Source organism: Canis lupus, chromosome 29, assembly GCF_048164855.1.
Source record: "Canis lupus baileyi chromosome 29, mCanLup2.hap1, whole genome shotgun sequence".
NCBI lineage: Eukaryota > Metazoa > Chordata > Mammalia > Carnivora > Canidae > Canis > Canis lupus.
Window position 1 is genome coordinate 6,284,106 of NC_132866.1, and position 26,993 is coordinate 6,311,098.

The 26,993-nt window shown below is 46.5% G+C and overlaps 2 protein-coding genes across 7 annotated transcripts in view; one reads left to right on the forward strand and one right to left on the reverse strand.

The window, feature by feature from the left end:
- Positions 1-248: 248 nt before the first annotated feature.
- MMP21 (matrix metallopeptidase 21) lies at positions 249-12,841 on the forward strand. The gene is made up of 7 exons (XM_072804706.1): positions 249-410; positions 1,046-1,529; positions 2,127-2,266; positions 2,519-2,660; positions 3,994-4,251; positions 6,529-6,701; positions 6,959-12,841. The coding sequence occupies exons 1-7, from the start codon at positions 249-251 to the stop codon at positions 7,256-7,258; spliced, it is 1,659 nt and encodes a 552-aa protein (XP_072660807.1). The 3' UTR covers positions 7,259-12,841.
- The window catches only part of EDRF1 (erythroid differentiation regulatory factor 1), a 43,581-nt gene continuing 25,595 nt past the window's right edge, over positions 9,008-26,993 (reverse strand). For 3 of the 6 annotated variants that reach the window (XM_072804932.1, XM_072804930.1, XM_072804934.1), the window contains 7 exons: positions 26,400-26,623; positions 24,850-25,008; positions 24,541-24,690; positions 22,805-22,958; positions 20,664-20,779; positions 19,619-19,770; positions 9,008-9,852 (listed from right to left, as the gene is read on the reverse strand). In XM_072804932.1, the coding sequence (XP_072661033.1) occupies positions 9,693-9,852; positions 19,619-19,770; positions 20,664-20,779; positions 22,805-22,958; positions 24,541-24,690; positions 24,850-25,008; positions 26,400-26,623 (1,115 nt within the window). In that variant the 3' untranslated portion in view covers positions 9,008-9,692. The remainder of the gene's footprint in view (positions 9,853-19,618; positions 19,771-20,663; positions 20,780-22,804; positions 22,959-24,540; positions 24,691-24,849; positions 25,009-26,399; positions 26,624-26,993) is intronic. The other 3 variants (XM_072804931.1, XR_012020435.1, XM_072804933.1) reach the window with 3 other exon arrangements.

Consider the following 26,993-nt stretch of genomic DNA (forward strand, 5'->3'; position numbering starts at 1 on the left):
GGGCACCTGCCGCCCGCGGCCCGTCGCCATAGGAATGGGACCCGCAGGCGGCGCCCGCTGGGGAGGCAATTGCCCGCGGGCCGCCAACATCGTCGCTCCAACAAGAAGGCGCCCCTGGGGGCTTCAAAGGGCCGCGCCCCGGACCGCCCGCGCCGGCGCACACTCGCCCGCGAGGCTCCCCGCGGCCGCCCATAAAGCCTCGGGCCGGGCCGGACGCAGCCGGGCGGGCGGGCCGAGCTCCCGGGGCCATGCCGGGCGCCCCCGCGGTCCTCCGCGCGCTGCTGCTCTGCGGGCTCGCCGCCCCCCCGCCCGCGCGGCCCGAGCCGCTCCTCCGCAGCCGCGACCGCCCCGACCTGGAGCCCGCGCCGCCCCGCCGGGCGCAGCCCATCGCCGACCTTCCCGCCGCGCAGGTAGGCGGCCCCGGGCCCGCAGGCGCGGCACAGTCAGACGGGGACGGGCACACGCAGGTGGGCACCTACACGGGAATGTGCACACGCAGGCACGTGCACACGCAGGTGGGCACTGACACCGGGACGTGCACACGCAGGCACCGGCACACACAGACACATGCACACGCAGGTGGGCACCTACTCAGGAATGTGCACACACAGACACGTGCGCACGCAGGGGGGCACCGACACGGGAATGTGCACACACAGACACGTGCGCACGCAGGGGGGCACTGACACCGGGATGTGCACACGCAGGTGGGCACCGACACGGGAATGTGCGCACACAGACACGTGCGCACGCAGGGGGGCACCGACACGGGAATGTGCACACGCAGGCACCGGCACACTCAGACACGTGCTCACGCAGGCACGTGCAGATGCAGACTCGCACACACGCAGGTGGTCACCTACACGGACACATGCGCACTTGCAGACACGTGCAGACGCGGACACGCGCACACGCAGGTGGGCACCTACACGCGAGCGCGCGCAGCCACAGGTGGGGCCTCCCGCAACCCGCCGGTACCCCGCACTGGAAAGGCCGCTCAGTCCGCGCCCCCGGCCCGCCGGCCGGTGCCTCCGTGTCTCCCCAGCGATTCCTGTCCAAGTACGGCTGGGCCGACGCGCCCCGCGGGCCCCGGGCCCCCCCCGCCGCCGCCGCCCTGGCCCAGGCCGTGCGCAGGTTCCAGAAGGTCAACGCGCTGCCGGCCAGCGGGCGCCTGGACGCGGCCACCCTGGCGGCCATGAACAGGCCGCGCTGCGGGGTCCCCGACACCCGGGCCCTGCCGCCCCCCGCCGCCCCGCCGCGCCCCAAGCGCTTCCTGCCGCCGCCGCCGCCGCCCGGGGCCCCGCCGCCTGAGGTCTCCGCGCCGCGCGGGGCGCCCCGGGCCTTCGCCAAGCGGACCCTGAGCTGGCGGCTGCTGCGGGAGGGCGCCAGCGGGCAGCTGGCCGAGGCCGAGCAGAGGCGCATCCTCAGGCTGGCCTTCAGGATGTGGAGCGAGGTGATGCCGCTGCACTTCCGCGAGGACCTGGCCGCCCCCGGGGCCGCCGTGGACATCAAGCTGGCCTTCGGGCGGGGTGAGAAGGCCCAAGACCCCAGGCCGCCGGGGAACCCCACTCAGGTCACCTGCACAGCCCCCTGGGGGGCCTGAGGGCGCCCGGGGTGGGCCTACGGCAGCCCCTCCGCGGGAGCTGCTGTGCTAGGACTCCTGCCCCGCAGGCGCCCCCTGCCCCTCCGGGAGGTCGGGGTGCTGGCCGTCGGGGTGCTCCCAGCCGGGTGGGGCGGGGCGGGGCCAAGTCACTCCTCTGCGGCCCACCTGGGAGCTAGGGACGCTCGCCGGCCCTGCTGGTCTGGCTGGATTAGGGCCCTCCGGTGAGGCCCACACGGGCGCTGAGGACTACCCTGGGGGGCCTGGGACCCCTGGGCAGCACCTCCTTCGCTCCTGACCAGTCAGCTGGTAGGCTCCAGCTCAGACCTGCGTCCTCCCCTCCTCCCGAGGCCTTTGGACGGCCCCCCTCGTCCCCCCTCCCCCGGGCTCCCCCAGGCTGGCTGTGCAGCTCCGTCTTCCAAGACTTTAGGCGTGCCAGCACTCGGTGCACGAGCCAGGGCTTGCTTCCGCTCGTGGACCACGAGCGCCGGGCCGCGAACCGTCTGTGTCCCCCTCCCCCTGCCAGGCCGGCACCTGGGCTGTCCTCGGGTTTTTGATGGCAGCGGGCAGGAGTTTGCCCACGCCTGGCGCCTGGGCGACATCCACTTCGACGACGACGAACACTTCACGCCTCCCACCAGTGACGCGGGCATCAGCCTCCTCAAAGTACGTGGGCGCCAGCGGCTCGCCTGCCGTGAGCGGCAAAGGGCGGTGGGGCCGGGCTGGCAGCCGGAGCTGCTCCGGGGGGGCCGCAGCCTTCGCAGAAAGGCCCCGAGGCTCCCGGTCCCTCCCCGCCTCCGGGTCGAGGGCTGGCCCCCTGAAGCCCAGCCCTGCCCTGGAGTGGGGGTGGGGGTGGGGGGTCCACGAGACACTGAGACCCCCGGGTTGGCACTGCCCCGGCCGTGTGTTCCCTTCCAGGTGGCCGTCCACGAAATCGGCCACGTCCTCGGCCTGCCGCACACCTACAGGGCGGGATCCATAATGCAGCCCAACTACGTTCCGCAGGAGCCCGTCTTTGAGCTGGACTGGTCAGACAGAAAAGCAATTCAGAAGCTGTACGGTAAGATAGAATGTTCTGGGAGCTCCTCCGCGCTCACAGAGGACACACCGTATTCTAGAGCGTTCCTGCCTGGGGGCCTGGCCCGGACAGCACAGCTCTGTGAGGCCGATTCTCTTCCCTAAAGGTGGTCTCGCCCCACCCGTAGCCGCGGGGTCCGAGCGAGCACGCCCACGGTGGTCCCTCATGTGACCTGGCTCCCGTGTGCTACCAGGAAGGAGCAGAACGTGGTGGTTTCCTAAAGAGCAGTGGGGTGGGCCCCAGGCGGTGGCACCTCCTGGGAGCTGCAGGCACCGGAGGCCCCTGGGAGAAGTTTCCTGCCTTCCCAAGGCAAAGGGCAGCAGAAACCTTGTCCAGATCAACTTCAGTCGGTTTTTAATTGTTCAGGCCAAAGTGTTAATGGTTTTTTTTTTTTTTTTTAAGATTTTATTTATTTACTCATGAGAGACATAGAGAGAGAGGCAGAGACACAGGCAGAGGGAGAAGCAGGCTCCACGCAGGGAGCCCAAGGTGGGATTCGATCCTGGGACTCCAGGATCATGCCCTGGGCCAAAGGCAGCGCTAAATCGCTGCGCCACCCGGGCTGCCTGATGGTTCATTATTTAATTGAAGTGATTCGTGACCTAGCATTGAGGCTGTAGGGAAAGCAAGCTCCCTTCCCCTTCTTACTCAAAACGGAGAGCACCCCCATTTCTGTTCCACGCAAACCATTCTATGCAAAGAAGCTCTCAGCATCATAAACTCCAGGATGCATTTATTTCCATCAGAGGAAGTCTTACTCTCGTCTGTGCCCAGAACCAAACTTCTTGCCTCTAATGAAGTCAGATGAGCCATCAAGAGGCATCAGCTAGGGGCGCCCGGGTGGCTCAGGGGGTGAGCATCTCCCTTTGGCTTAGGGCGTGACCTCAGGATCCTGGGATTGAGTCCCACATCAGGCTCCCTGCATGGAGCCTGCTTCTCCCTCTGCCTGTGCCTCTGCCTCTCTCGTGTCTCTCATAAATAAAATCTTTAAAAAGAAAAAGAGGCGTCAGCTATATTTAGGGTGATCACATAACCAGCATCCAAATCGAGACCCTTCAGAGAGTGACCCGGTGTCCTGGGTGCAGGTTAGCCAGAAGGGCCCGTGCGAGCCGCACTGCGGCAGCCAGCAGGCCCCCTCCAGCTCCTTCTGCTGGGCTGGGAAGGCCCACTGCCAATCTCGTGTGGCGTCGTGCTTTAGGACAGTTCAGTGGAAAACTCAATCTTCGAAGTTGTCTCTGTTTGAGTCACGCATGAACGTAGCAGCTGTTGGTTTTTGCACCAGGTGACGAGTGGTTGGGCTTTTTTCTTTTTTCAGGTTCATGTGAAGGATCATTCGATACCGCGTTTGACTGGATTCGCAAGGAGAGAAACCAACACGGGGCCGTGAGGATGAGATTTAGCACCTACTTTTTCCGCAACAGCTGGTACTGGCTTTATGAAAATCGAAACAACCGGACGCGCTACGGGGATCCTATCCAAATCCTCAGTGGCTGGCACGGGATCCCAACACAACACATCGACGCTTTTGTCCACCTCTGGACGTGGAGAAGAGACGAACGTTATTTTTTTAAAGGTAGAGGTTCTTATGGACAGCTCTATTTCTTTATTATAGAACAAATGTTTGAGCCCCATCCCAGGGAAGCTTATTCTCATGCCCTTGCAGTTACGCACCCCTTTGTTCCATCAGACTGTGAGCTCTGTGAGCACAGGGACCGTGTCGTATCCCCTGATCTCTGTAAGAAGGCCCTGAATGCCTCACATTCACAACTGAACGAATGAATGGGTGGTGAACCAACTGTGCCAGGCCCTGAGGTGGTTGCCGAAGACCCGTAAGGATGGGCCCTCCCTTCAGAGGTTTTAACTAGTTCTGGAGAGAAAAGATCTTAGAAGCCGACTGCTAGAGTTACGTGGTGCAAGAGAGGGGGAGCGGACAAGGTGACCACTGCCGCCTGGAACCAGATGCTGGAGTCACCTTGGAGGATGCGCAGGTCCCTGGGTGCCCAGGAATAGTGAGATGGGGGAGGTGCAGGTGAGGGGCAGGGGGTGGGCTTCAGAGTGAGCGAGGATGAAGACGCAGATCCAAGGGACAGCTGAGCCTGTGAAGGTGCGACAGGGTCACATAGGGTGAGATTAGTTTGGAAAGTCAGGGTCGGCCTGGGCATCGAGAGCCTCCCTGCTCAGGGCCTGGACTTCACCCAGTGGGCACTGAGGAATCTGTGCAGTTTCCCAGCAGGAAGGATCAGTGTTTTGCTGGAAGGTGGAAACTGGGGTGGGGGTCTGGGGTGGGGAACACACAGAGCAGGCAGGCCAAGGCTCCCTTGCTGCTGCTTCCCCTCACTCACAGGGCGCCATGCCCAGAGCCTGTCTGTGTCCCCGTCATCGAGGCTGGCCGCCCTGGCAAACCAGATATCTAACCACAAACAAGATTCTGTGGTTGCTACTTTCTCTTCCCCTTCCCCAAACTTACGCCCTAGAGGTAAGCCGTGTCCTCTCTGCCTGACTCCCGGTAATACGACCCTATTGCCTTAAATCGCGCTGGACTCAGTGAGGCAAGAGCCCAACCGAAAGGATGCTTCATGCGGATTTGCTGTAAGAAACCAGCGTATGAATTTGGCCTTAATTGTCCTCACATCACACAAAGGAAGAATTCTTTTAGTTCAGTGACATCAAGAAATTGCCCAGGGTGGACCGTCCTAGTTCGTCTTCCAGAGTTGGAAGCACAGCTTGCAGGGACGTAAGAGGTCCTGGACTAGAATTTATATTGGCGACACTCGGGGACTCTCAATTATAGAATTAGGTCATCGGGGGGATTGCTACCATTCAGCTGGATTTTATTCTTGGATCTTTAAAAACATCTTATTTTTTTTTTCCCCACCCCTTTTTTTTTTTCCCCACCCCTAAAAACATCTTATTAAAGGGAACTTGCTGTGAATACTTTAAATTCAAAAAAGTATTCCAGTTTGAATGGCACCCTCGGCGGGACACACATCACTGTTCTTTCTCGATGGCGAACCTTCCCGGGTGGGGTAGGGTGGGGGTGAGGGAGGGAGAGGGAGGCCTCATGTGGTTCGTTGCTAAGGAATGTAACTGGCTGTGATGTGGTGTAAGTTGTGAACACAAAAATATCTAACTCTGTAGACTTGCTCTAATTTATGCTGACAGTGTGCCAATATTCAGGATTAGGGACTAATAAGGAGAGCTTAGAATCCTGTGCTGTTTCAGAGCATGGAATTAGCATGTGGGGCTTGAAAAGAAACAGAGCCAAATGACAAGCCGGGACTTTGGGACAGTGGGTGGAGCGGCGTGGCTGGAGTGCGGGAGGCCCAGGCTGCCAACCTGGATTCTCTTACCGCTTCAGCTCTCTCCTCCAGTTCCCTCACTGGTACCATGGGCTTGAACTACCGGATTCTAAAACACTGAAAGAAAGCAAAACCCCATCAGAAGCATTATGGTTGTCTTCTGTAAAAAGAGGGCTTATGTTGACGGTAGGAAAAGGATTCAGGACGACTCATGGGTCTCTAACGTGTAAAAGGAAAATCTTGAGACTATGTAGGAAGATGAAAAAGAGTAAGATGCTTATGTGAAAAAGACCACATTTTTGTCCTTTTGTTGTTGCTTTTGATGAGCGCTCGGGGGCTGGAGTGCCGTGCAAAAGGCAACCGACATTTTTAACAGCAGCAGTGATTACTGGAATCTAGTAGTTCAAGACCTGGGGAATCATTCATCGCAACGGAGGCTTCCCTTAGCCGCTGGGGTCATGGTTGACTGAGACCTGTGTTGAAAGCAGTCCCTCTTCATCGTTGGCTGTAATTAAATGGTAATTTAGCATTTTTTTTTTTTTATTGGTCAGGAAATCAATACTGGAGATACGACAGTGACAAGGATCAGGCCTACACAGAAGATGAACAAGGAAACATCTACCCCAAATTGATTTCAGAAGGATTTCCTGGCATCCCAAGTCCCCTGGACACTGCCTTTTATGACCGAAGAAAGCAGTTAATTTACTTCTTCAAAGAGTCCCTCGTAAGTAGGAGGTTTCCAGCCTGGTGTTGCTTCTGTGTCCCCTACTTAAAATTCAAGTTTTTAGTTCAGAGTTGTTCTCAATTGCCTCAGACCTCTCTGGCCACAGCAGATCCCATCATACAGAAAATGAAAGAACTTCAAGCCCAGAGAGTTTGATGCCAAGCCACAGCTTTACTTATTACCTCATTCCTATAAATTAACTTAAAAATCAATAGTTTTCAGAAAAGCCAGTCTTACTTTCTCACTTGGCTTTACAGGTGTTTGCATTTGACGTCAATAGAAATCAAGTACTTGATTCTTATCCAATGAAGATCACTGAAGTGTTTCCGGGAATAGAGCCACAGAACCATCCCTTCAGGAATATAGACTCAGCCTATTACTCCTACGCACACAACTCCCTTTTCTTTTTCAAAGGCAGTGCATACTGGAAAGTAGTTAACGACAAAGACAAACAACAGCATTCTTGGCTTCCTTCAAACGGCTTATTTCCAAAGCAGTCAATCTCAGAGCGGTGGTTTGACATTTGTGACGTCCATGCCTCCACCCTGACTGTGTAATGAGAAAAATAGGCAAATGGACTCAAAGGATTTCTCTTCTGAGAGAAAGTCTGATTTCTTTTACAAAGAAAACAAACCAGATGTTTAGTAACCAAAGCAAGTAGGGCTAAAATGCGATGGAAAAAGCATTACTCAAACTTTTGAAATATTTGGTTTAAAAGTCAATTTCTCAGGCAAAAAAAATTATTCAGGGAATGATTTTTAGCAATTTTTTAGGAAAGGTTTAAAAAAAAGAATCCTGAGGAATCCCTGTCTGTCCACCCCTACACCTGTTTCATGGGTGGATGGGGACGTAGCCACAGCCATAGGGTCCAGTCGTGGAAGGGAATGCAGCTCCCTGGAAGCATCGAGAACGTGGGGATTTGGTGGGAAAGGTCGGATTCCAGACTGACTACACCCAATTCCTGTCATGGCAATTTCTATTTTTCAAATACTTGACAGCGTACGGAAGGTTTTCTATGTATTTCTCTGAGCTTCACAGCTATTGAGTGTCAGGGCGCCTCTGTGCACGTTTCTAGTCAGGGAAACTCTGGTTCACGCTTGTGTCCTTCCCAGAGTCAGACCCAGTGGTTGCCGGTGACCATCGCCGCCTCGCTCCAGCCAGTCAGCGCCCTGGCACCTCCTCTCCATCCCTGGACCAAAAGTCACTTCAAGACAAGTCCTCTCGGTGATCAGGCCACAGGCGGCCCAGTTCTTGTCCAGTGAGCTAAGACACCAGCACTTCAAGAAGCACTAGTGTAAAATCTGCAGACTACAAAAACATTTTTAAAAAGACCTCTCCTTCCCCCGTAGGGATGTTCGTATTCTTGCTGACAAGGGAAGACAGCCAGAATTGGGATCTTCTTGCTTAAAAACAAGTATTCTTCTCGACTAAAAGGCTGTTCAGCCAAGGAGCGGCCAGAAAACAAGACCGGGAACACGACATCAGGCACCAGCCTACTTCAGAATGAGACCTCAGTGGAAGCGTGCAGGCCGAGCTAGTGGAGACAGCACCTGACCAAGGGGGAAGCGGAGTAACAGCTGTCCTGGCAGGAGACTTTGCAGACTCTGTGCATCTGCTTCATGACTTAGAACTCTAAATGCTTCAGTGATTTGTGAAAATGGATGCAAATCTGTCCCAAGGAAATGCAAACTAAGTAATGAGGGAGTGGACAGACGGCCAGGCATAGCTCTGCCAAGCTAGGATTGGAGTCCCCTCACTGCCAAGGAAAACACCTGAAAGACTTGGCGCCTGAGAAAGCCAATCTGTAAAAATTCAGCTTAAAACAAGTTTATTCCAGACACTTTTCTGTAGAGTTCAGATTCCTCCGGAGAGGTGTGGCTGGTGAGCGGATGGGTTGCCGGCCAAAGTGCAGGATCGGCAGCCCAAGGGACCTGAAGATGGCATGAAGGAGGTCGGGCTGGCACTCTGGACCTGGAGGCAGGACAAGCTCTTGTCTACAAAGGCCTCACGCCTAATGTCCCGACCATCCACCCGACAGGCAAGGGTATGCTTGATGTTTGTTCCCTGAGATTGACAGGACAAGTGCAGCATCGCACGCTGTAGGCACAGAAAAGAATAGAGAAGTTTGTATGCAACCGGACAAGAGCTGCACAGCAACAGTGGCAAGTAACGAGTGTGATGTTCTAGTGAGAATTCAGTGGGTGGCACAATTTTTTAATGTTTTAATCTTTCGAGTTTTGATTCGAACTGGTTTAATGAATGAATTTTACAAAGTGAAGAATGTGAAATGGAAAAATACGAAGACATTTTAAATAAATAATTTATTTATTCAAAATAGTTTTCTTACCTTATTCACAGTTTCAAGTTTAACATGAAAAAAAAGGTGGTGGTGGGGGGAATAGTACCTATTCTTGATCAACTGTCATACAAAGTCAAAGAAAAGCGGATCCTTTCCGAACATGCACTAAATACAGAAACTCGCACGATGGCCAGTCTCCACAAACTGCTGCGCTGACGTTGAAGGAGAGCGGGCTTCCTTCTGTGCGACCAAGAAGGAGACAAGTAGATGCACAGGACATTTCCTTAACCCACTGGAACCACTAAAATCATCTGGATAAAAGTTTCCTTGACCAAAGTAACATCATCCAAAATAATTATCTTAAACTCACATAGCTTAACATATTTCAGAACTGTCTAGCAGTGTACCTGCAGCACAGCGTGTGTGTCAACACTGAGGTACCCTGTACTTCTCAAAGAAAGAACTGCTGGGAGCTCGAAGTCTGATTCTGATTTTAGCACTTCAGATGAAGAAGTCAAAGAACTCAACCATGATCTGTCATGGGAAGAGAGAATCTGTTTCCACTGCTGAGCCTGTTTAAGTGGCTATTTCCCTCATATTTAATAAAACGAAGCACCGAATGGACAAACTAGCCTCCAAGAGTGGAAGGCACTGCCTGACAGCATTTCTGCGGCCGGAGCATCAGGCGCGAGTCACTGCACGCCACCGCCACCTCGAGCAAGCTGATCCAGCAAATGGAGGAGCACGTCGATTCTTTCCAGAAGAGTTGCATTTTTGTTAGCAGTAGCTCTCAAAAGCTGGGAGTAAATCTGCTTGTTGGTTTTGAGGACTCCATCTTCGTCAGTATTACTGCTGTGTTAAAACAAAAATAAAAAAGGAAGTGAAGTGCACTGCGATGCCCAGCTGCAGTTCAAAAAATCCAAAAATAAACAGGAACAGGCCGTCACTTTTCACAGGGAAGCAGGTGTTTTTTTTTAATTTTTTTTAAATTTTATTTTACTTATTTATGATAGGCACACAGTGAGAGAGAGAGAGACAGAGACACAGGCAGAGGGAGAAGCAGGCTCCATGCACCGGGAGCCCGACGTGGGATTCGATCCCGGGTCTCTAGGATCGCACCCTGGGCCAAAGGCAGGCGCTAAACCGCTGCGCCACCCAGGGATCCCTGTTCATTTTTTTTTTTTTTTTAAAGATTTTATTTATTCATGGTAGACATAGAGAGAGAGAGAGAAAGGCAGAGACACAGGCAGAGGGAGAAGCAAGCTCCATGCCAGGAGCCTGACGTGGGACTCGATCCCGGGTCTCCAGGATCGTGCCCTGGGCCAAAGGCAGGTGCTAAATCGCTGAGCCACCCAGGGATCCCTGGAAGCAGGTGTTCTATTAATGCTTATTCCACACTTACCTTCTTGCATCTACTGCTTATAGGGCTCTGTAGACATTTACTTCAATATATCAATTAGAACCAACGTTCCTTCTTTTTACAAATATTTGAGCGCCTACTGTGTACTGGGAACTGCTCTTGACACTCAGTGGACAAGGCAGACCAAGAGTCCCTACCCTCACAGCACCCGAGTTCTACTGAGGTAGGAGTGGTGGGACGACGTGCATTACACAAAAAACAGAGCGGGTCAGATGACCACGCTGTGAAGAAGGTCCAGCAGGGAAGGGCTAGGCACGGGAGGCTGTCCGCTATCTGCTCCCTTCTTTGTGCTGAGCCCAATGCCCCTCAGATCAACCAGCCTGACCGTGGGGCTGCTCTCCGTGGAGCCAGAATTGCATAGGACTGAAGCATGGACTCCAGACTCGGGAACTACTCCACCTCACTGCAGTTCAACTCTCTGAGCAGCTTCTGGTGAAGGATGCCCCCCCCCACTGCCCAGGTGCAGGGTTCTAGACATACTCCACTTAACAACTTTTTGAACAAAAACTTGTTTGTTCTGAAAATATGTCCCCCACAGGATAGATTCATGGGTTCTATTTATGTCACTAGGAGAAAAGACTACTAATTACATGGCAGTTCATCTCTAGCATCCTTTTTTTCCTTTTGAGTCCAGACGTAATTCAGACCATGACCAGCTAACTGCGGCTCGATTCCTCATACGTGTGTCTAGATCTGAACCGCATGATAACCTGCTGCCCCAGAAGGGCAAGGACTAGTAATATTCCTACCTTACAGATGTAAAAACCAAGGCCCAGAAGGACTAAATAGTTTGGATTGGGGTCAAAACATTATATTCTCTGACTTCAAATGCTATGTTCTTTCCATTTGCCAAAGTACAAATGTACCCATGTACCCATCAGGCCAGCCACACGGTAAACCAGGAGTCTAGAACCTCCCTCTGGTGCACATCAAGGCTCAGGCTATAAGGAGTCCTCTTCGTGGCTCCACTTTCTCCTCCTCAACACCTGTCCATACTGGGACTGCCCACGGGCCCAAGCGGGAAGGAGTGTGGGCTCTGCAAAACCCTCCCTGGACCCGTTTCTCTTCTCCCTCTTAGTACTACTTATTTTATCAGGTAAATCTCTCTTCCCGTCAAACCACCCAGGGCACAAAGTGACTATGCAAAATGCATTTGCTGCCTACAGTTCGGGCCTAAGATGGTGATGTACTTATTTTTGAGTGGGGGTGACATTTACAAAACCTCTGATAACCTTATGAGAAACTTAAACTCCTGACAAATTAAGGCATCAGTACTTAACTATCAGAACCAGTGCTCCAAAAATGCATTCTTCATGGACAATGATACCTCATTTAGCTGGGTGCTGGAAGATAACCCATGGCTGCTGGGATCATACATTTAAAACATTTGAGATTTGTTCTAATCCTAATCCTGAACCTTAAATCTTCATCTTCCAATTTCTACAAATGATTTCCATTCTGTTTTTTTGTTTTTTTTTTTTTAGATTTTATTTATTTATTCATAGACACACACACACAGAGAGAGAGAGGCAGAGACACAGGCAAAGGGAGAAGCAGGCTCCATGCAGGGAGCCCGACACGGGACTCGATCCTGGGTCTCCAGGATCACACCTCAGGCTGCAGGCGGCACTAAACCGCTGCGCCACGGGGGCTGCCCATGATTTCCATTCTTAATGGAAATCAACTCTCATCAATAGTCTCACTAAACCATGAACTCTAACAAGAAAGGTCCCAGCATTTTGCGGGCTTATCTTTTATCCAAAGGCAACTAACACTCCTTTATTTTCCTTTTAATAATCTTAACCAATTACTAAATGTACATACCTGGCCAGGAATAGCCCATAAATATAAAAGATCTGCTCTCTGCACATGGTCAAAGGTTTTCCAAACCTGCAGAGATTACTTCTATTTTTCATTCTATGAACCCCCAAAGCCATCAAAAAAAGATCAAGGGGCTCCAGTCTGCTAAAGCAATGAATATTAAAATAAAGTACAAGAGTAAAATTCTTCATTCAAAATGAAAAAATATAACCCAACAGACAAAACAAGCATTTCTAGCAGGACAACAATACTGGTTGCCATAGAGGGAGTTGTCATAAGAAGATTCTAAGAAAATTAAGATTTTTAATTACTAAACTGTGTGTGTGTGTTTTTTTCCCCAGCAGGGGTGTGGTGGGTAGAGAATAATCAAAACAAAACACAAAATTATTATATTTTCTTTCTTTTAAAGTCTAGTTCTGGGGCGCCTGGGTGGCTCAGGTGGTTAGGCATCTGGCTTTGGCTCAGGGTCCAGGGATGGAGCCCCAAGTCGGGCTCCTTGCTCAGCGGGGAGTTTGCTGTTCCCTCTGCCCCTCCCCCCACTTGTTTTCTGTCCCCCTTTCTCTCTTTTTCAAATAAATACATTTAAAAAAGAAAAGTCTAGTTCTGATCTCCCTTTACTCTAAGCAGGAATGCTCACAGATTCATGGTGAGACAGCAGGGTCTCAGCAAGGGAGGCCTTCCTCCTTCTCCCCTCCAGTGACACAGGAGAAACAGTCAATAACTCAGTAACCAGTTTTCTGTTTCAAAGCCTATCAACATATTAACGTATAAACACAAATATCACGTTTAATAGTCTTTAACAAACCTTGAAAAATGAACACAAATTAGGTAAATAGGATTTTATACATTATGCATGAAAACTTTAGATTACATTTTTTCTGCAGAATATTAATAACCTGAAAAAACAGGTTAGAAGACTCTTCACTAAATAAGAATTACTTAAGCCATACATATGATGTTTTTTTTTTTTAAAGATATTATTTATTAGAGAGAGAGTGCACAAGCGCTCTCGAGGGAGAGAGAATCTTAAGGAGGCTCCATGCCCAGTGCAGAGCCAGACTCAGGGCTCAATCTTACAACCCTGGGATCATGACCTGAGCTGCAACCAAGAGCTGACCACTTAACCGACTAAACCACCGAGGCACCCTGTAAGTTATGTTTATAAAAGATATTGTTAGGACTGAACTGTTACCTGTTAGCTAACTACTCAAACTATCAATTTGTGAAAATTGGTGAATCACTGTTTCTCAAATGTATTTATTTATATTGCCACCTTGTGGAAACCAAGGAAAAATTTTAACATTCTCTACCTGCTGCTGTTAAACAGGAAAAGCCAACTGTGTGTCACTGTACACACTGTCCCCCCCCCCCGCATTTTAGTTCTTTGGTTCTTCAGAAGACAGATGTACCTGCTGAACCACAGCACGTACATACTCCCTGCTGGGTGCAGTGACCAGACACAGAGCGGATGCCGAGGATAAACAGCGGGGCTGAGATGACAGGGCACCTAAGGCTGAGTGCTCCCGCCCAAATGAGAGCTCTCCTTAGGCCACAGAGAATTATCTGAAAGCATTTACTGGAGAGGCTTTCTGCTCAGAATGGAGAGAACAAGAAAAACTATCATTCCCACCCTTTGACAAACCCAGCAATACAAAGCAGGACAACCTACAAGTTCATGACTTTCTATGAATCTATCAAAGAGCTGGGGTTGCCAGACAACCAATGAGTCTGAAAACCAAGGACAGACAGGGCACCAGAGAAGTACTTCCACGCCTGGGACAGAGGCAGCCAGGTACCACTAAGAATTTAGTTAAAAGTTACTGAGCTGGTAGAGGCTGAGTGAGACCTGGCGAGGGAGTGTGGGGCCTCTGAGGGTTGCAGGTATAGGATGAGTTCACCTTGTCTCCTAGGCTTCTCTTCAAGGACTCTGGTGAAAGCCCTAAGAAAGCAACCTTCATGCAGGCTGGGCAAGGGGACCAGCTATAGCTGCAGAAGGGCAGGCAACCCCACCCAGACCCTTTTCTCCATGGAATGAAAGCCTTCATCTGCACAGCCTAGTCAAGGTGGGTGGAGGGAGAGGAAGGCAACAAGCAATGGCAGCCTTAGGGTACTGGTGAAAGTCAATGCAGATAAAGCAGTGAGCAGAAAAAAACCACTCTACCCCAGGGGTGGGGCAGGAGCAGTGAGACTACACACACACAAACCAGGGACTCAGGGACCCAGTCCTGAGATTGAGGCTTACGCAAATCAACTGAGAAGGCCTGACTGGCCCTCTTTCCTTCTCTAAAAGGCTGAAAGCACTGAAGGACAAGTAGGAATGGATTATGGCTGAGAGCTGGAGGAGTATGCAGACAGACTCTTTCCGAGGTACCCCACACCTTCCTTAGGAAAGCCCTAAACTAAAGGTGGAGTAGACATTAAGAAAAACCCTCTGCAGACCTGCTCCACACTAAGCACAGGCACTGCTTGAGGGACATGAAGGCTGCTGGACATGGAAAATAACCAGAGCAACAAAATAATCTCAAACCACAGCTCAGCTCCAGACTAGAAAACACTCAACCCTCCATACTAAAGGCCTAGCATGGGATAGTGTAAGAACTTTCCAGGAATCAAAATTATTTCCCTCAGTCTGAGATGTAGAAAGTAATGAAACAACACATGCCAAGAGACAAAGAACAAAACAAGACTCAGATGGGGATCCCTGGGTGGCGCAGCGGTTTGGCGCCTGCCTTTGGCCCAGGGCGCGATCCTGGAGACCCGGGATCGAATCCCACGTCGGGCTCCCGGTGCATGGAGCCTGCTTCTCCTTCTGCCTATGTCTCTGCCTCTCTCTCTCTCTCTCTCTCTGTGTGACTATCATAAATAAATAAAAAAAAACAAAAAAAAAAAACAAAAACAAAACTCAGATGTGACACAGATGTTGAAACCAGATGTTGGAACTGATAGATGATTTAAAATGACAATGATTAATACATTAAAAGGCTCAAGTGGAAAATGTGGGCAACATGCATGATCAGATGGGTCACTTCAGCTGAGAGATGGAACCTCCAGAAAGAACTCAAAGGGAATACCAGAAATGAGGAACACAGTAAACAGATACAGAATGTTTCTGACAAGTTCAACTGTCAATGACACAAAATCAAGAATCAGTGCATTTGAAGACAGGTTCACAGAAATTACTCAAACTAACCTCCACCGCTGGCAAAGTATAAAAGCAACAAAACATGTTAACAGTTGTGGCAAAGAGCAAATGGTCTAGTGTAGATACAACTGGATCCACAGAGAAAGAGAGAATGGAGGAGAAGAAATAAAAATAAACACACTAAGGGGGGAAGGAGACGTCACCACACACCCAGGATACACCCAGAAATATCATGTTCAACTGCAGGTGGGGGGGCGAGGGGAGGGGAGCAGGGAAGAAAATCTTGAAAGCAGCTGGAGGAAAAAAGGCATTTTACATACCTATGAACAAAGGTAAGAATCAGAGTGGGCTTCCTGTCAGAAGGCAAGGGAGGGAAATCCTTCAAGTGTGGGACAAAGAAGTCTGTCAACCTAGAACTCTCTCCAGGGAAAACATTTCCCAAAGCTGAAGGAGGAATAGACTTTCTCAGACATTCAAAATGGAAGAATTCTTTGCTGGTAGATATTAAAGGAAGTTTCTCATGCAGAAAGAATAGGACACCAGACAGAAAGTGGTATCTATACCAAGTAGAGCACTGGAAATGGACTAAATGAAGGTAAAATAAATTCATAGAAAAATAAATTGTCCTTTTATTTTTAATTGCTCTAAAAGGTATCCATCTAAAGCAGGAACAGTAGTAGTATGTTTAAAAGTGAAATGGTAATAACACAACTGATGAGAGGGAAGAACTGGCAGTGATTACCTGAACATCTTCATACAGCACATGATTAAGGAGAATATCATGAGAAGGTGGCTCCTGATTAAAGATGTCAACCTAAACCCTAGGTCAACCACCAAAAAATTTTATTTTATTTTATTTTATTTTTTTAAATATTTTTTATTTATTTATTCATAGAGACAGACAGAGAGAGAGGCAGACACACAGGCAGAGGGAGAAGCAGGCCCCATGCAGAGAGCCTGACATGGGACTCGATCCAGGGTCTCCAGGATCACACCCTGGGCTGCAGGTGGTGCTAAACCGCTGAGCCACCGGGGCTGCCCTCCAAAAAATTTTAAATGTAGTATAAATAATAAATCAATAGTGAAATAAAATCCAATCATGAAAATGTTCAATTCACTCGAGAAGGCAGAAAAGATAAAATAGCAAGATGATAGATTTTATCTAACTATATTAATAATCACCTTAGATGTAAGTGGTCTGAAGATACCAATTGTAAGTTTGGATTAAAAAAAGCAAGACCCAATTATATGTCATTTGTAAGAATCTCACTTTTATTAAAAAGGCACAGTTAGGCTAAAAGAAAAGAAAGAAAAAGACATTAACCAAAAGAAGGTTGAGTAGCTCTATTAAGATAACAAGTAGGTATCGTATGATAAGGGAGTCAATTCTCCACGACAGAACAATCCTAAATGTGTCCACATCAAAACAGGGGAAACAGAACTGCAGAACCAAAAAGAAAAACAGATGAATCCACAACTGTACTTAGAAAATCCCACTCTTCCCTTAGTAACTGATAAAACAAGGAAGTAGGAAGACAGAAGTCCTGAAAAATACTGTACACCAACTTAACTGACATTTCCAGGGCAGTCTATCCAAGACAGCAGATACTCATGTATTTTAAGTGCACACGGAAAGGCAAACCATATTCTAGGTCATAATACAAACATACACAATGTGAAAGAAGAGAAATCATGCAAAGTTATGGTCTCAGCACATACTGGAATTACCAGTAATCCATAATAAAGATTACCTGGAAAGTCTCCATACTTAGAAACTAAGAGCATGCTTCTAAATAACACAGGGCTCAAGGAGGAAGTTTCAGGGAATATCAAAGATTAGTGTTAAACTGAAAGAAAAAGAAAATACATTTGTGAGATGTAGCAAAAGCAGAGTGAAATTTACAGTAAATGCTTATATTAGAAAAGAGAAAGGGTCTCAAGTCAATAATCTAAGCTTCTACTTTAAGAAACAGTAAAAGAAAAAAATCCATAAGTAGAAAGTTATAGAGAGAACTGAATAAATCAAGGACACTGAAAATAGAAAAACAATGGAAAATATCAATCGAATAAGCTAGTTTTTTGAAAAGATCAACAAACCCGATGAACTCCTAATCAGAGTAACCAAGAAAGAAAAGAAGACAAAAGTTGGCAATATCAGGAATAAAACGAGAGCTACCCCTGCAAACGCCTTTAGACATTAACAGGATACTACGGGAATACTGTGAACCTATGCACCTGACAACAGATAAAAGACTTTCATTCCTCCAGAAGAAAAAGTCAACTTGAATAGTATTTATCTACGAAAAGAAATTAAACTCATTGTGAAAAACTTCCAATAAAGCCAACTGTAGGTCAAGATAATTTCACTAGTAAATTCTAACAAACCTTTAGGGAAGAAACAATCTAACTCTACACTTCTAAAACCTAGAAGAACAAATAGTTGCAAATTGATTCCATGAGGCCAGCACAGCTCTAGTACCGAAACCAGACAGGAGCATTACAAGACCACAACTGTGATTACACTATAGGAGAGAACTGTCCTCACAGACACAACAATCCTTGATGGTACTAGCACATGGAATCCCAGGGATGCCTAAGAATGACACATCCCAGCAAAGTAGAGTTTCTCTCAGGAATGCAAAGCTGGTTTAACAATCAAAAAAACCTCAATGAGCTCCATCATATTAAGACACCAAAGAAGGAAAACACTGTGGTCCTTTCAACATGTGTACCAATAAATATCTGACAAAAATTTCACAACCATTCATGATAAAAATAGGAATAGAAGGGAACATCCTCAACTTGGTAAAGGGCATCTACAAAAAAACCACAGCTGATGCTACATTTAATGGTAAAAGAAAGCACACTTTCTCCCAGAGATCCGAAGAATTAGGATAGACCACAAAAAGGTAGCAAGAGGGAATTTCTGGAGTGATGGAACTTTCTAGATCATGATTTTGGCAGGAGATGCATGTCTGTGTTTGTCAAAGCTTGAAGAACTATGCAGCACCAAAAATAAATTTTACTACAGATAAATTAAAATAAATATAGAGACAAAAATGATCTGTACCTGAATATTATAAATTGATAAAACACACATAACAGCTGATAACAGCATATGTGTATGGTAATTTTTCCCCCTATTTTCCAAATTTGTAATATGGTCAGATTGTACTTATATATTTTTTTTTTGTGTGTGTTTTTTTTTTTTTTTTTTGTACTTATATTTAAAAAAAAGAGGCCAGCCCGGGCTCAGCGGTTTAGCGCCGCCTTCAGCCCAGGGCGTGATCCTGGAGACCCAGGATCAAGTCCCACATCGCGCTCCCTGCATGGAGCCTGCTTCTCTCTCTGCCTGTGTATCTGCGCCCCACCCCCCCGTGTCTCTCATGAATAAATAAATAAAATCTTTAAAATAGATAGAAAGAAAGATGTGTTATTTATATTACCTTCCTTTTTTTTTTTTTTTTTTTTTTTTTTTATGATAGTCACAGAGAGAGAGAGAGAGAGAGAGAGAGAGGCAGAGACACAGGCAGAGGGAGAAGCAGGCTCCATGCACTGGGAGCCCGATGTGGGATTCGATCCCGGGTCTCCAGGATCGCTCCCTGGGCCAAAGGCAGGCGCCAAACCGCTGCGCCACCCAGGGATCCCCCTACCTTCCTGATCTAGTACTTAGTACTAGATTTTCAAGTTAAATTAATAATGCCAACATAGTAACTCTGGCAAAACAACAGAATTGGACAGACTGACGCAGGTGTTAAGAACATTTTTTGCTGAGATGCTTATGCTTTTCTCTTCACTAAGTTCTTGGCTTTACAGAGATTTTCAATGTTCTGTTATCTCCTTTCTATTAGTGCATTTGGTGCTGAGTATCAAACTGCAGTCCTGACTTCCCACTACAGACAATGGTGAGTTACTAGAAACAGTGGAAGTGATTCCACTGAAACAATGATTCCAGTGTCATTCATCTCTCTCAGGGAAAACATTAAAACCAGAAGAGTACTTACTCTTGGGAAGCAAGATCTGTTTCTATAGCTTCACTATGTAGTAGGCAACACGGAAAGGAGTCTCATCTGATTTACCAAGTCAGGAAAGAGCACCACTTAAAAATTCCTGATCACCCACATAAAGGACAAGAATGAATACAACCTATCTTTTTATAGGGTCAGTAGAAGTTATTACCTTTCTACAGGTAAGGAGCTGGAAAAGAAATTTCCATAAAGAACAATTTGATTTACCTTGTTTTCTTCTTAGTTGAAGACAGCAGCTTGATGGACTGAAGGAGAAGGAATGACAACCGAGATTCAAATATACTGAGGAGCTTGATCACTTCTTCTCGATTAAGACTAGGAGAGGAATCAGCAGCTGGAGGGGACTCATCGCTCTTAGGCTAAGAAGAAGAAGAAGTCACTTCACCTAAGCTACCCAACAACGACAGCTTCATACTGAAACAAAAGGACTGCAGTTTCATTCACCAGTAGACTTTTTAGCCAAAAACAAAACAAACAAAAAGGAAACCCCAGGTCCTTTGTTTTTCTCCAAGCACAGCCTGTTGGTGGCAGAGGCTGTGATGAACCCCCTACCCCAGAGATCACTCTGATAGATTAAAGCCTGTGAAAAATGTCTTACACATAACAGGCACTTATGTAGAAGAAATTGATACTGAATGGAAATCTCCTACTTTGCAACACTGCACTGCAGTGTTGCACTGCACACTAAAGGACCAAGATGGAAATGGGCATGATCCAGGGTTGGACAAACCTGGGCTGGAGGAATAACAGGCTGGTTTACCATGGGGACTCAGAGAAGCTTTTAGCAACAGCAGAAGGCAGCATGAATGCTGGAATGCCAGGCAAACTGGAAATGCTTTCCAAGGAGCTTAAGCCCATTCATTGTTCAACTGCTCCCTGGCAGTTTAGTAGAAATTATAAAAGAGCTATATGCCTCTTTCTTTCTTAAAAACAAACAGTAAAACAACAAAAAAGAAACAATTTGAAAAAGAAAACACAACAGAGATGTTATACTCCTGGGGTCTTACTAAGCTGTATGTGGTTATTTAAAGAAAAAAAATTTTAATGCAAAAGATATAATTCTACCTTAGAATTTAATAATTCCACCAAGAAAATACAATAGGTCACTATTAGTGTGTTTTATGCAAAACACATACATGTCTGTATATACATATACACATAACATACATAACATACATAAACATATACGCCATATGCTCACTATTTAGCTTAAAATACACAAAAAACAAAGATAAATATAGTTCCCATTTACCTGGTCAAATTCCTCTACAAGCTCCTTTCTGATGAGCTGGAATGCATGCTTAGTTCTCACCATTATATCAAGAGCCCCAGATAGTGTTTTTAATTTTCCAACATTGCTATTCTGACCTAGTGTGTCAAACACAAAAATGATCATTCCTTTAAATATAAATCTAGAAACTCATCCAATGTCAGGGGATTAATGAAAACTGATTTTAAATGCTATTAAAAGGAGCTCATGAGAATCTATACAAATTTTCTAAATCCAACTTTTAGTAATCATCCCTAGATAAAAATATTAAATCTAGACAAAGCAATAAGTAACAATTACCAGTAGGTTCTATCAGGGTGAGAATACAACCTATCTGAAATAAGACCTGACTGCGAGGTCAAAGAAACCAGATGGGACAACTCTGGTCCAAAAGCCTCCAAATGCATATGTAACTTTTCTCAGGTACTCAATTTTTAAACATCTTTTTAAAAGAAAAATTAACCATACTCATCATCTTAGCAAATTTGTTCCCAGTATCTGTTTTTATGAAAATGATGCCTGCTGTCTTGAAGGAATTCAAACATGGCAGGAAATTTGAAGATGCAAATGAAAAAAGGCCATCGAAAACCTACCCTAGAAAGAGCTACTATTAATCCTGCCATCTAGTATACAATGGCAAAAAGTTAAAAATATTTTCAGTAAAAAGTTTTGTTTAAAGATTTATTTATTTATGGAGGGGCCAGAAAAGGACAGAAGAGGGACAGAAAAGTCTCAAGCAGGCTTCACAGAGGTGGAGTCTGATGTGGGGCTTGATCTTATGAACCTGAGATGACAACTTGAGCAAAACCAAGAGTTGGATGCTCAAATGACTGCACCACCCAGCTGTCCCAGTCAAAAGTATTTTTAAAAACTGTTTTGAATGGGTAATACATCCTCAAAATGTATAAAGTCTAAATCGGGAAACAGTGAAAGCCCTCCTCCTGGCCCCCCATCCTGCCCCCAGAGGCAGCAATGTTATCACTTTCTTGTGCATCCTTCAGGGATACTCTAATAAAAGAGTCATCTATCTGGTTCAGTATTACATTTAATTTAAAAAACAACTGAAATAAAATCAAATGAACAGCTGTTACTTCAGAGAAACTTTTGTTTCTTTACCACACAAGGGCTATTTCTCCAAAGACCCCTCCTGCAGAAGGGGAGCAGGTGGACAAGGATAAGAGAACTCAGGGAAACAGATTCAGTGTGGAGCAGCCACTCCCTCCCTGCTGTGGCCTCACCCCAACGCAGCAGGCTCATTCACCTTCCTCCTTCTCTTCCCTTCCCATTTAGCTCTGCCTTGCTCAGGATCTACAGTTCTAGTTCCACAACTGCCAGTATCCACTGTATGTTTATAGGTATTCAATGGGATCATTGCTCCAGGATCACTCCTTTTCCCTTCCTACATTGTTCATAATGATTTACATCTCTAATGGTCTCAACAAACTTGTCATAGTTCTTTCCAAATAAAGAGAGCATGGCTGTATTTCAATATTTCTATGAATATAAAGGGGTCACGGAACATAAATTCATTTTTTAAAAAAGATTTTATTTATTTATTAATGAGAGAGAGGAAGCGCGCGCGTGCGCGCGAGAGCGTGGCAGAGACACAGGCAGAGGGAGAAGCAGGCTCCACGCAGAGCCTGATATGGGACTCGATCCTGGGTCTCCAGGATCACGCCCTGGGCTGAAGGCGGCACTAAACCGCTGAGCCACCTGGGCTGCCCTCAAATTCTTTTTTTTTTTTTTTTTAATTTTTATTTATTTATGATAGTCACACACAGAGAGAGAGAGAGAGAGAGAGGCAGAGACACAGGCAGAGGGAGAAGCAGGCTCCATGCACTGGGAGCCTGACGTGGGATTTGATCCCGGGTCTCCAGGATCGTGCCCTGGGCCAAAGGCAGGCGCCAAACTGCTGCGCCACCCAGGGATCCCTCAAATTCATTTTCTAAAAGAGTGTAGACTTCTCCTGGCTTCTACCCAAAGATGTTAACTATGGGCAAATTTAAAGGAAAACAACATTGTTTACATTCAAGAGAGATCTCTGGTCTGCCTCACTCTAAGACAATTCGACACTAAGTCAAGTCAATGTACACAAATCTGTGAAATAAAAGAGTAAGACTCACTGGTCATTTGGAATTCTGCAAATGCCACTCTTTCTAACTGTACTCGAAGCAGTTCACAGGGAGCGTCTTTGAGAAGCTGAAAAAGCTTAACAGCTTTGCTGTAATGAAGATCTGCCAGCACCCGGTGCTGCTTCCTAAGATGTTCATCACCAACCTAGGATCAAAAATAAAATAAGAAGACAAACCTTAAAGCTTGGTTTCACAAGAACTACTTAACCAAGTCTCTGGATCATTAAATGTTATTTAGTGTTGGGGCACCTGGGTGGCTCAGTGGTTGAGCACCTGCCTTCGGCTCAGGGCGTGATGTGATCCCAGTCCAGGGACCGAGTCTCATATCGGGCTCCCTGCAGGGAGCCTGCTTCTCCCTCTGCCTGTGTCTCTGCCTCTCTCTGTCTCTCATGGCTAAATAAATAAATAATATATATATATATATTTAAAGAGTTATTTAGTGTCATTGTTTTATAGTTTTAGTTGTTACATTTAGGTGTTTAATCCACTTTTGGTTAATTTTTGTATATGATGTGACAGAGGACAGTCCCCCCACGTGCTCTGCACGTGGACATCCAGCTGTCCAGGCACACTTTGCTGAAAAGACACTTTGTTCCCCATTGTGTCTACAGCCTGCTCTTGCCTTGAGGATATTAGACCATCTGGGCAAGCCTGAATTTTGGTTAGGACCTCCTGTGGCAAGGGGAAGGGTCCTGGGCCAGCTTAAAGTGAAAAGAAATCCTTTTTCATTAACCTGGACCTCAAAGGACAGCATTCTCAGGATAAGCGTACTCAGAAGAAGGCCCACCCCCAAGGGACTGCAAGGTAAGTTGTCTTGGTCCTGAGCTAAGAAAAGAAAAATAACAACAAACACACACACAGCCCTGAGACACTTCAAACACAAAACTCTTGGCCACGCAACCGCTCTGGAGGAAGGTACCTTCAATCTGGCCCTCAGTGTATTCTTAGATACCCCTGCATCTAAGCACCAGGATTCAGGTACAAGGCAGTTCACAGCCGATTACTTCTAACAGTCTCACACTGAAACAACCCAAAGATTCAACAATCATAGAATAGATAAACGGTGATATATTCATTAAATGACTTCTAGTGAACTGAGAAAATGCACCAACCCGGAGGAATCTTGAAAACATCATGTCCAGTGAAAGGCAATAAACCACAGAATATGTACAGTGTGATTTGTCCTGTAAAGTTCACCACTGGGTAAAACGTAAACATACTGTTTAAGTGGTAAAACACAAAAGGTATGGACAGACTGGAGAACCCAGGATAGTAGTTATTTATTTTTTTAAAAGATTTTATTTATTTATTCATGAGAGAGACACAGAGAGAGAGAGGCAGAGACACAGGCAGAGGGAGAGGGAGAAGCAGGCTCCATGCAGGAAGCCCGACGTGGGACTCGATCCAGGACTCCAGGATCACGCCCTTGGCCAAACTGCTGAGCCACCCAGGGATCCCCCCAGGATAGTAGTTATTCTCGGTGGGTCTAGAGAGAGACTCAGTGGGGAGGGGGCAGCACACAGAGGATACCTAATTTCTCAAACTAATAGCCAATCAATTATAGTAGAGAGAAATATGCAGCACAGGTGAGAGGGGAAAATCCCCTACACTGCAAGTTTTTCTAAAGCAGCTAACAGAACAGCTGACATTTAAATAGATATTGAAACATAAGCAAAGCACCCTGAACATTTTTAAATGGACCTAAGCTTCAGCTGGAATGGCAATACCTGATTTCTCAGACAGCTGTGGTACATGGACGCCAGCCTGTGATGGATGGTTGCAGCTCGATATTGACAAAGAGGCTGTCGAGCAGACACGGAGTCCACATCACAGTATTTCAGGGACTTCATCATAGCTTCACTGACTTCTTTTTCAATCTGTTTTTTTTTTTTAAGGGGGAGGAGGAAAAAAATGACAAGCCTATAATCTTAAATAAAAATATTTAAATACTGCTTGCTATGGAAAATATGCTCAATATCTGTTAAAGGCATAAATAAAGTTGAAGACTTCTTTTATAGCCGCATAAATATTATTACCTGCTCCTGAGCTTTTCTAGATAATGGAGCATAATCTTGCTGCAGAGTTGCCATAGTGAAATAAGTAGTGGACAACTCCCAATTCACTGAATCCCAAACAGCTGGGTGTATGTCTCGTGTTCCCAGTGACCTCAGAGCTTTCAAATAATAATCAACAGCCTGTAAGGGAGGGAAAGGTACAGTTCTCAGTCTAAATCTATTCCGACAGCATATGAAAATAAATACTTTAAAATCACCCAGATGTTAATTTGATGTGGGAACAATTTACAGAGGGGCAGTATTGTGAAGAAAGGAAAAAACCCTAACAATGAAACTTTCAATGAGAAAAGCCATTTAAAATGGACTGTATGTCACTCCACATGCCCACAGTTAAGACCAGCATAAGCCTTAGTGCTGACTCATGCTCATTCATGAAGATGCACTTCCGTTTATTTTTCCTTTCTAAATGAAAATTTGTTTATATAACTAGTAAGATAGAAAAAAATTGATGACCCTAAGGATAAAAAATTGCTGGATCTGAGTGTAAAAAGCAGCAATCTCTTCCATGTTCTACCACCTGCAGCCTGAAGGGCATAGCCATTATATTTAAGCAAATAAAATCACATTCAATTCCATCACCCAGCAATAATTTCTACATTTCTTATCTGTATCTATCTACATTTTTTTTTCTGTGTATCTGTGAATTTAATAAAAGAAAATCTCTAACAAGGTCACTTTTATTTTAAAATTTCCCATGCCATGGGGCACCAAGTGGTTCAGTTGGAGAAGCGTAAGACTTTTGGTTTCAGCTCAAGTCATGATCTCAGGGTCGTGAGACTGAGCCCCGTGTTGGGCTCTGTATGTCAACTCCCTTCCCCTCTGTCCCTCCCTGTACCCCCCTCCCCAGTATTTGCCTTTTCTTCCTACTGGGACAGTTTATTTTCAGTGATTATCTTATTTTGTTTTATTTACTTGTTCTTTAAGTACCACGCCCAACGTGGGGCTCGAACTCACAATCCCAAGACCAAGAGTCATGTGTTCTACCAACTGAACCAGCCAGGTGCCCCCGTCTTCAATGATTCTTTATATATGAAAGGTTTATCAACCTCTGATCTGTCCTAGGTTATAAATATTTTCACTAGATTGGGGTTTGCTTTTTGATTTTGCTTTCTGTTGTGCATTTGAAAATTGTTATTTTTACACATTTAAATGTATCCGTCATTTACTGTGATTCCTGCCTAATTGTGTCATGCTGGAAAGTCCTGTCCCGTCTCATCACATGAAGCTCCTCTTCCACTTTCTGCACTTTCTGTTATCCTTATCCACGTCAGCCTTTAATCCACCTGATGTCTTCTCTGCTTATGCCAACATGATTAAGTGAAGTCATCTTTTCAATATGCCACCTTCGATACTAAATTCTTAGCATCCTTCGGTCAGACAATAAGTGTTTTGTCTGTCTCCTCTGCCATCACCACAGTTCTAATTAGTTTTAAAATATTTTCATGGTGCAGTAGCAAAGATAAATGACAATGAGGTATAAATGGATGAGGTTCAACATGCAAGCATGTTACCTTATTATAATACAAGCCTTCTTCTGGGGAGAATTCCCGCTTAAATTCGTCCCCAGCACCACAGTGTGCCTGTGCACAAATCCTCATGAGTCTCCCCGTGTTACACAACAGAAGGGCAGCATTTGTGGCATCATCAATTGACTCAAAGTTGTGAATTCCTTTTTCAAAACATGAAAAGCTTTTTTTCCACAACTGTTGTTCTGCAGTAGATACACTTTTGCTCACTTCACAAAAAAAAAAAAAAAAAAAGAAAATCACATGTAAGCAGACATCATTGTCAACTCCGTGTGTCCTGGAATGGATGAGAGGAGGGGGACAGGGACAGGATGGCTAAGGAACCGGCTACATGGAGCCATCGCAGTGACCTGCTCTCATCACACTCCCCTCAAATTTATGATGAGGCCCTAACCCCAATGTGACGGTATTTGAAGATAGGGCCTTTAAAGAGGTAATTAAAGTTAGCCGAGATCCTAAGATGGGGCCCTGATCCCACATGACTGGTGTTCTTCTAAGAGAAACAGATACCAGGAATATGCACAGAGAGAAAACCAGGTTAAGGACAACACGGCAAGAAGACAGCCATCTGCAAGCCAC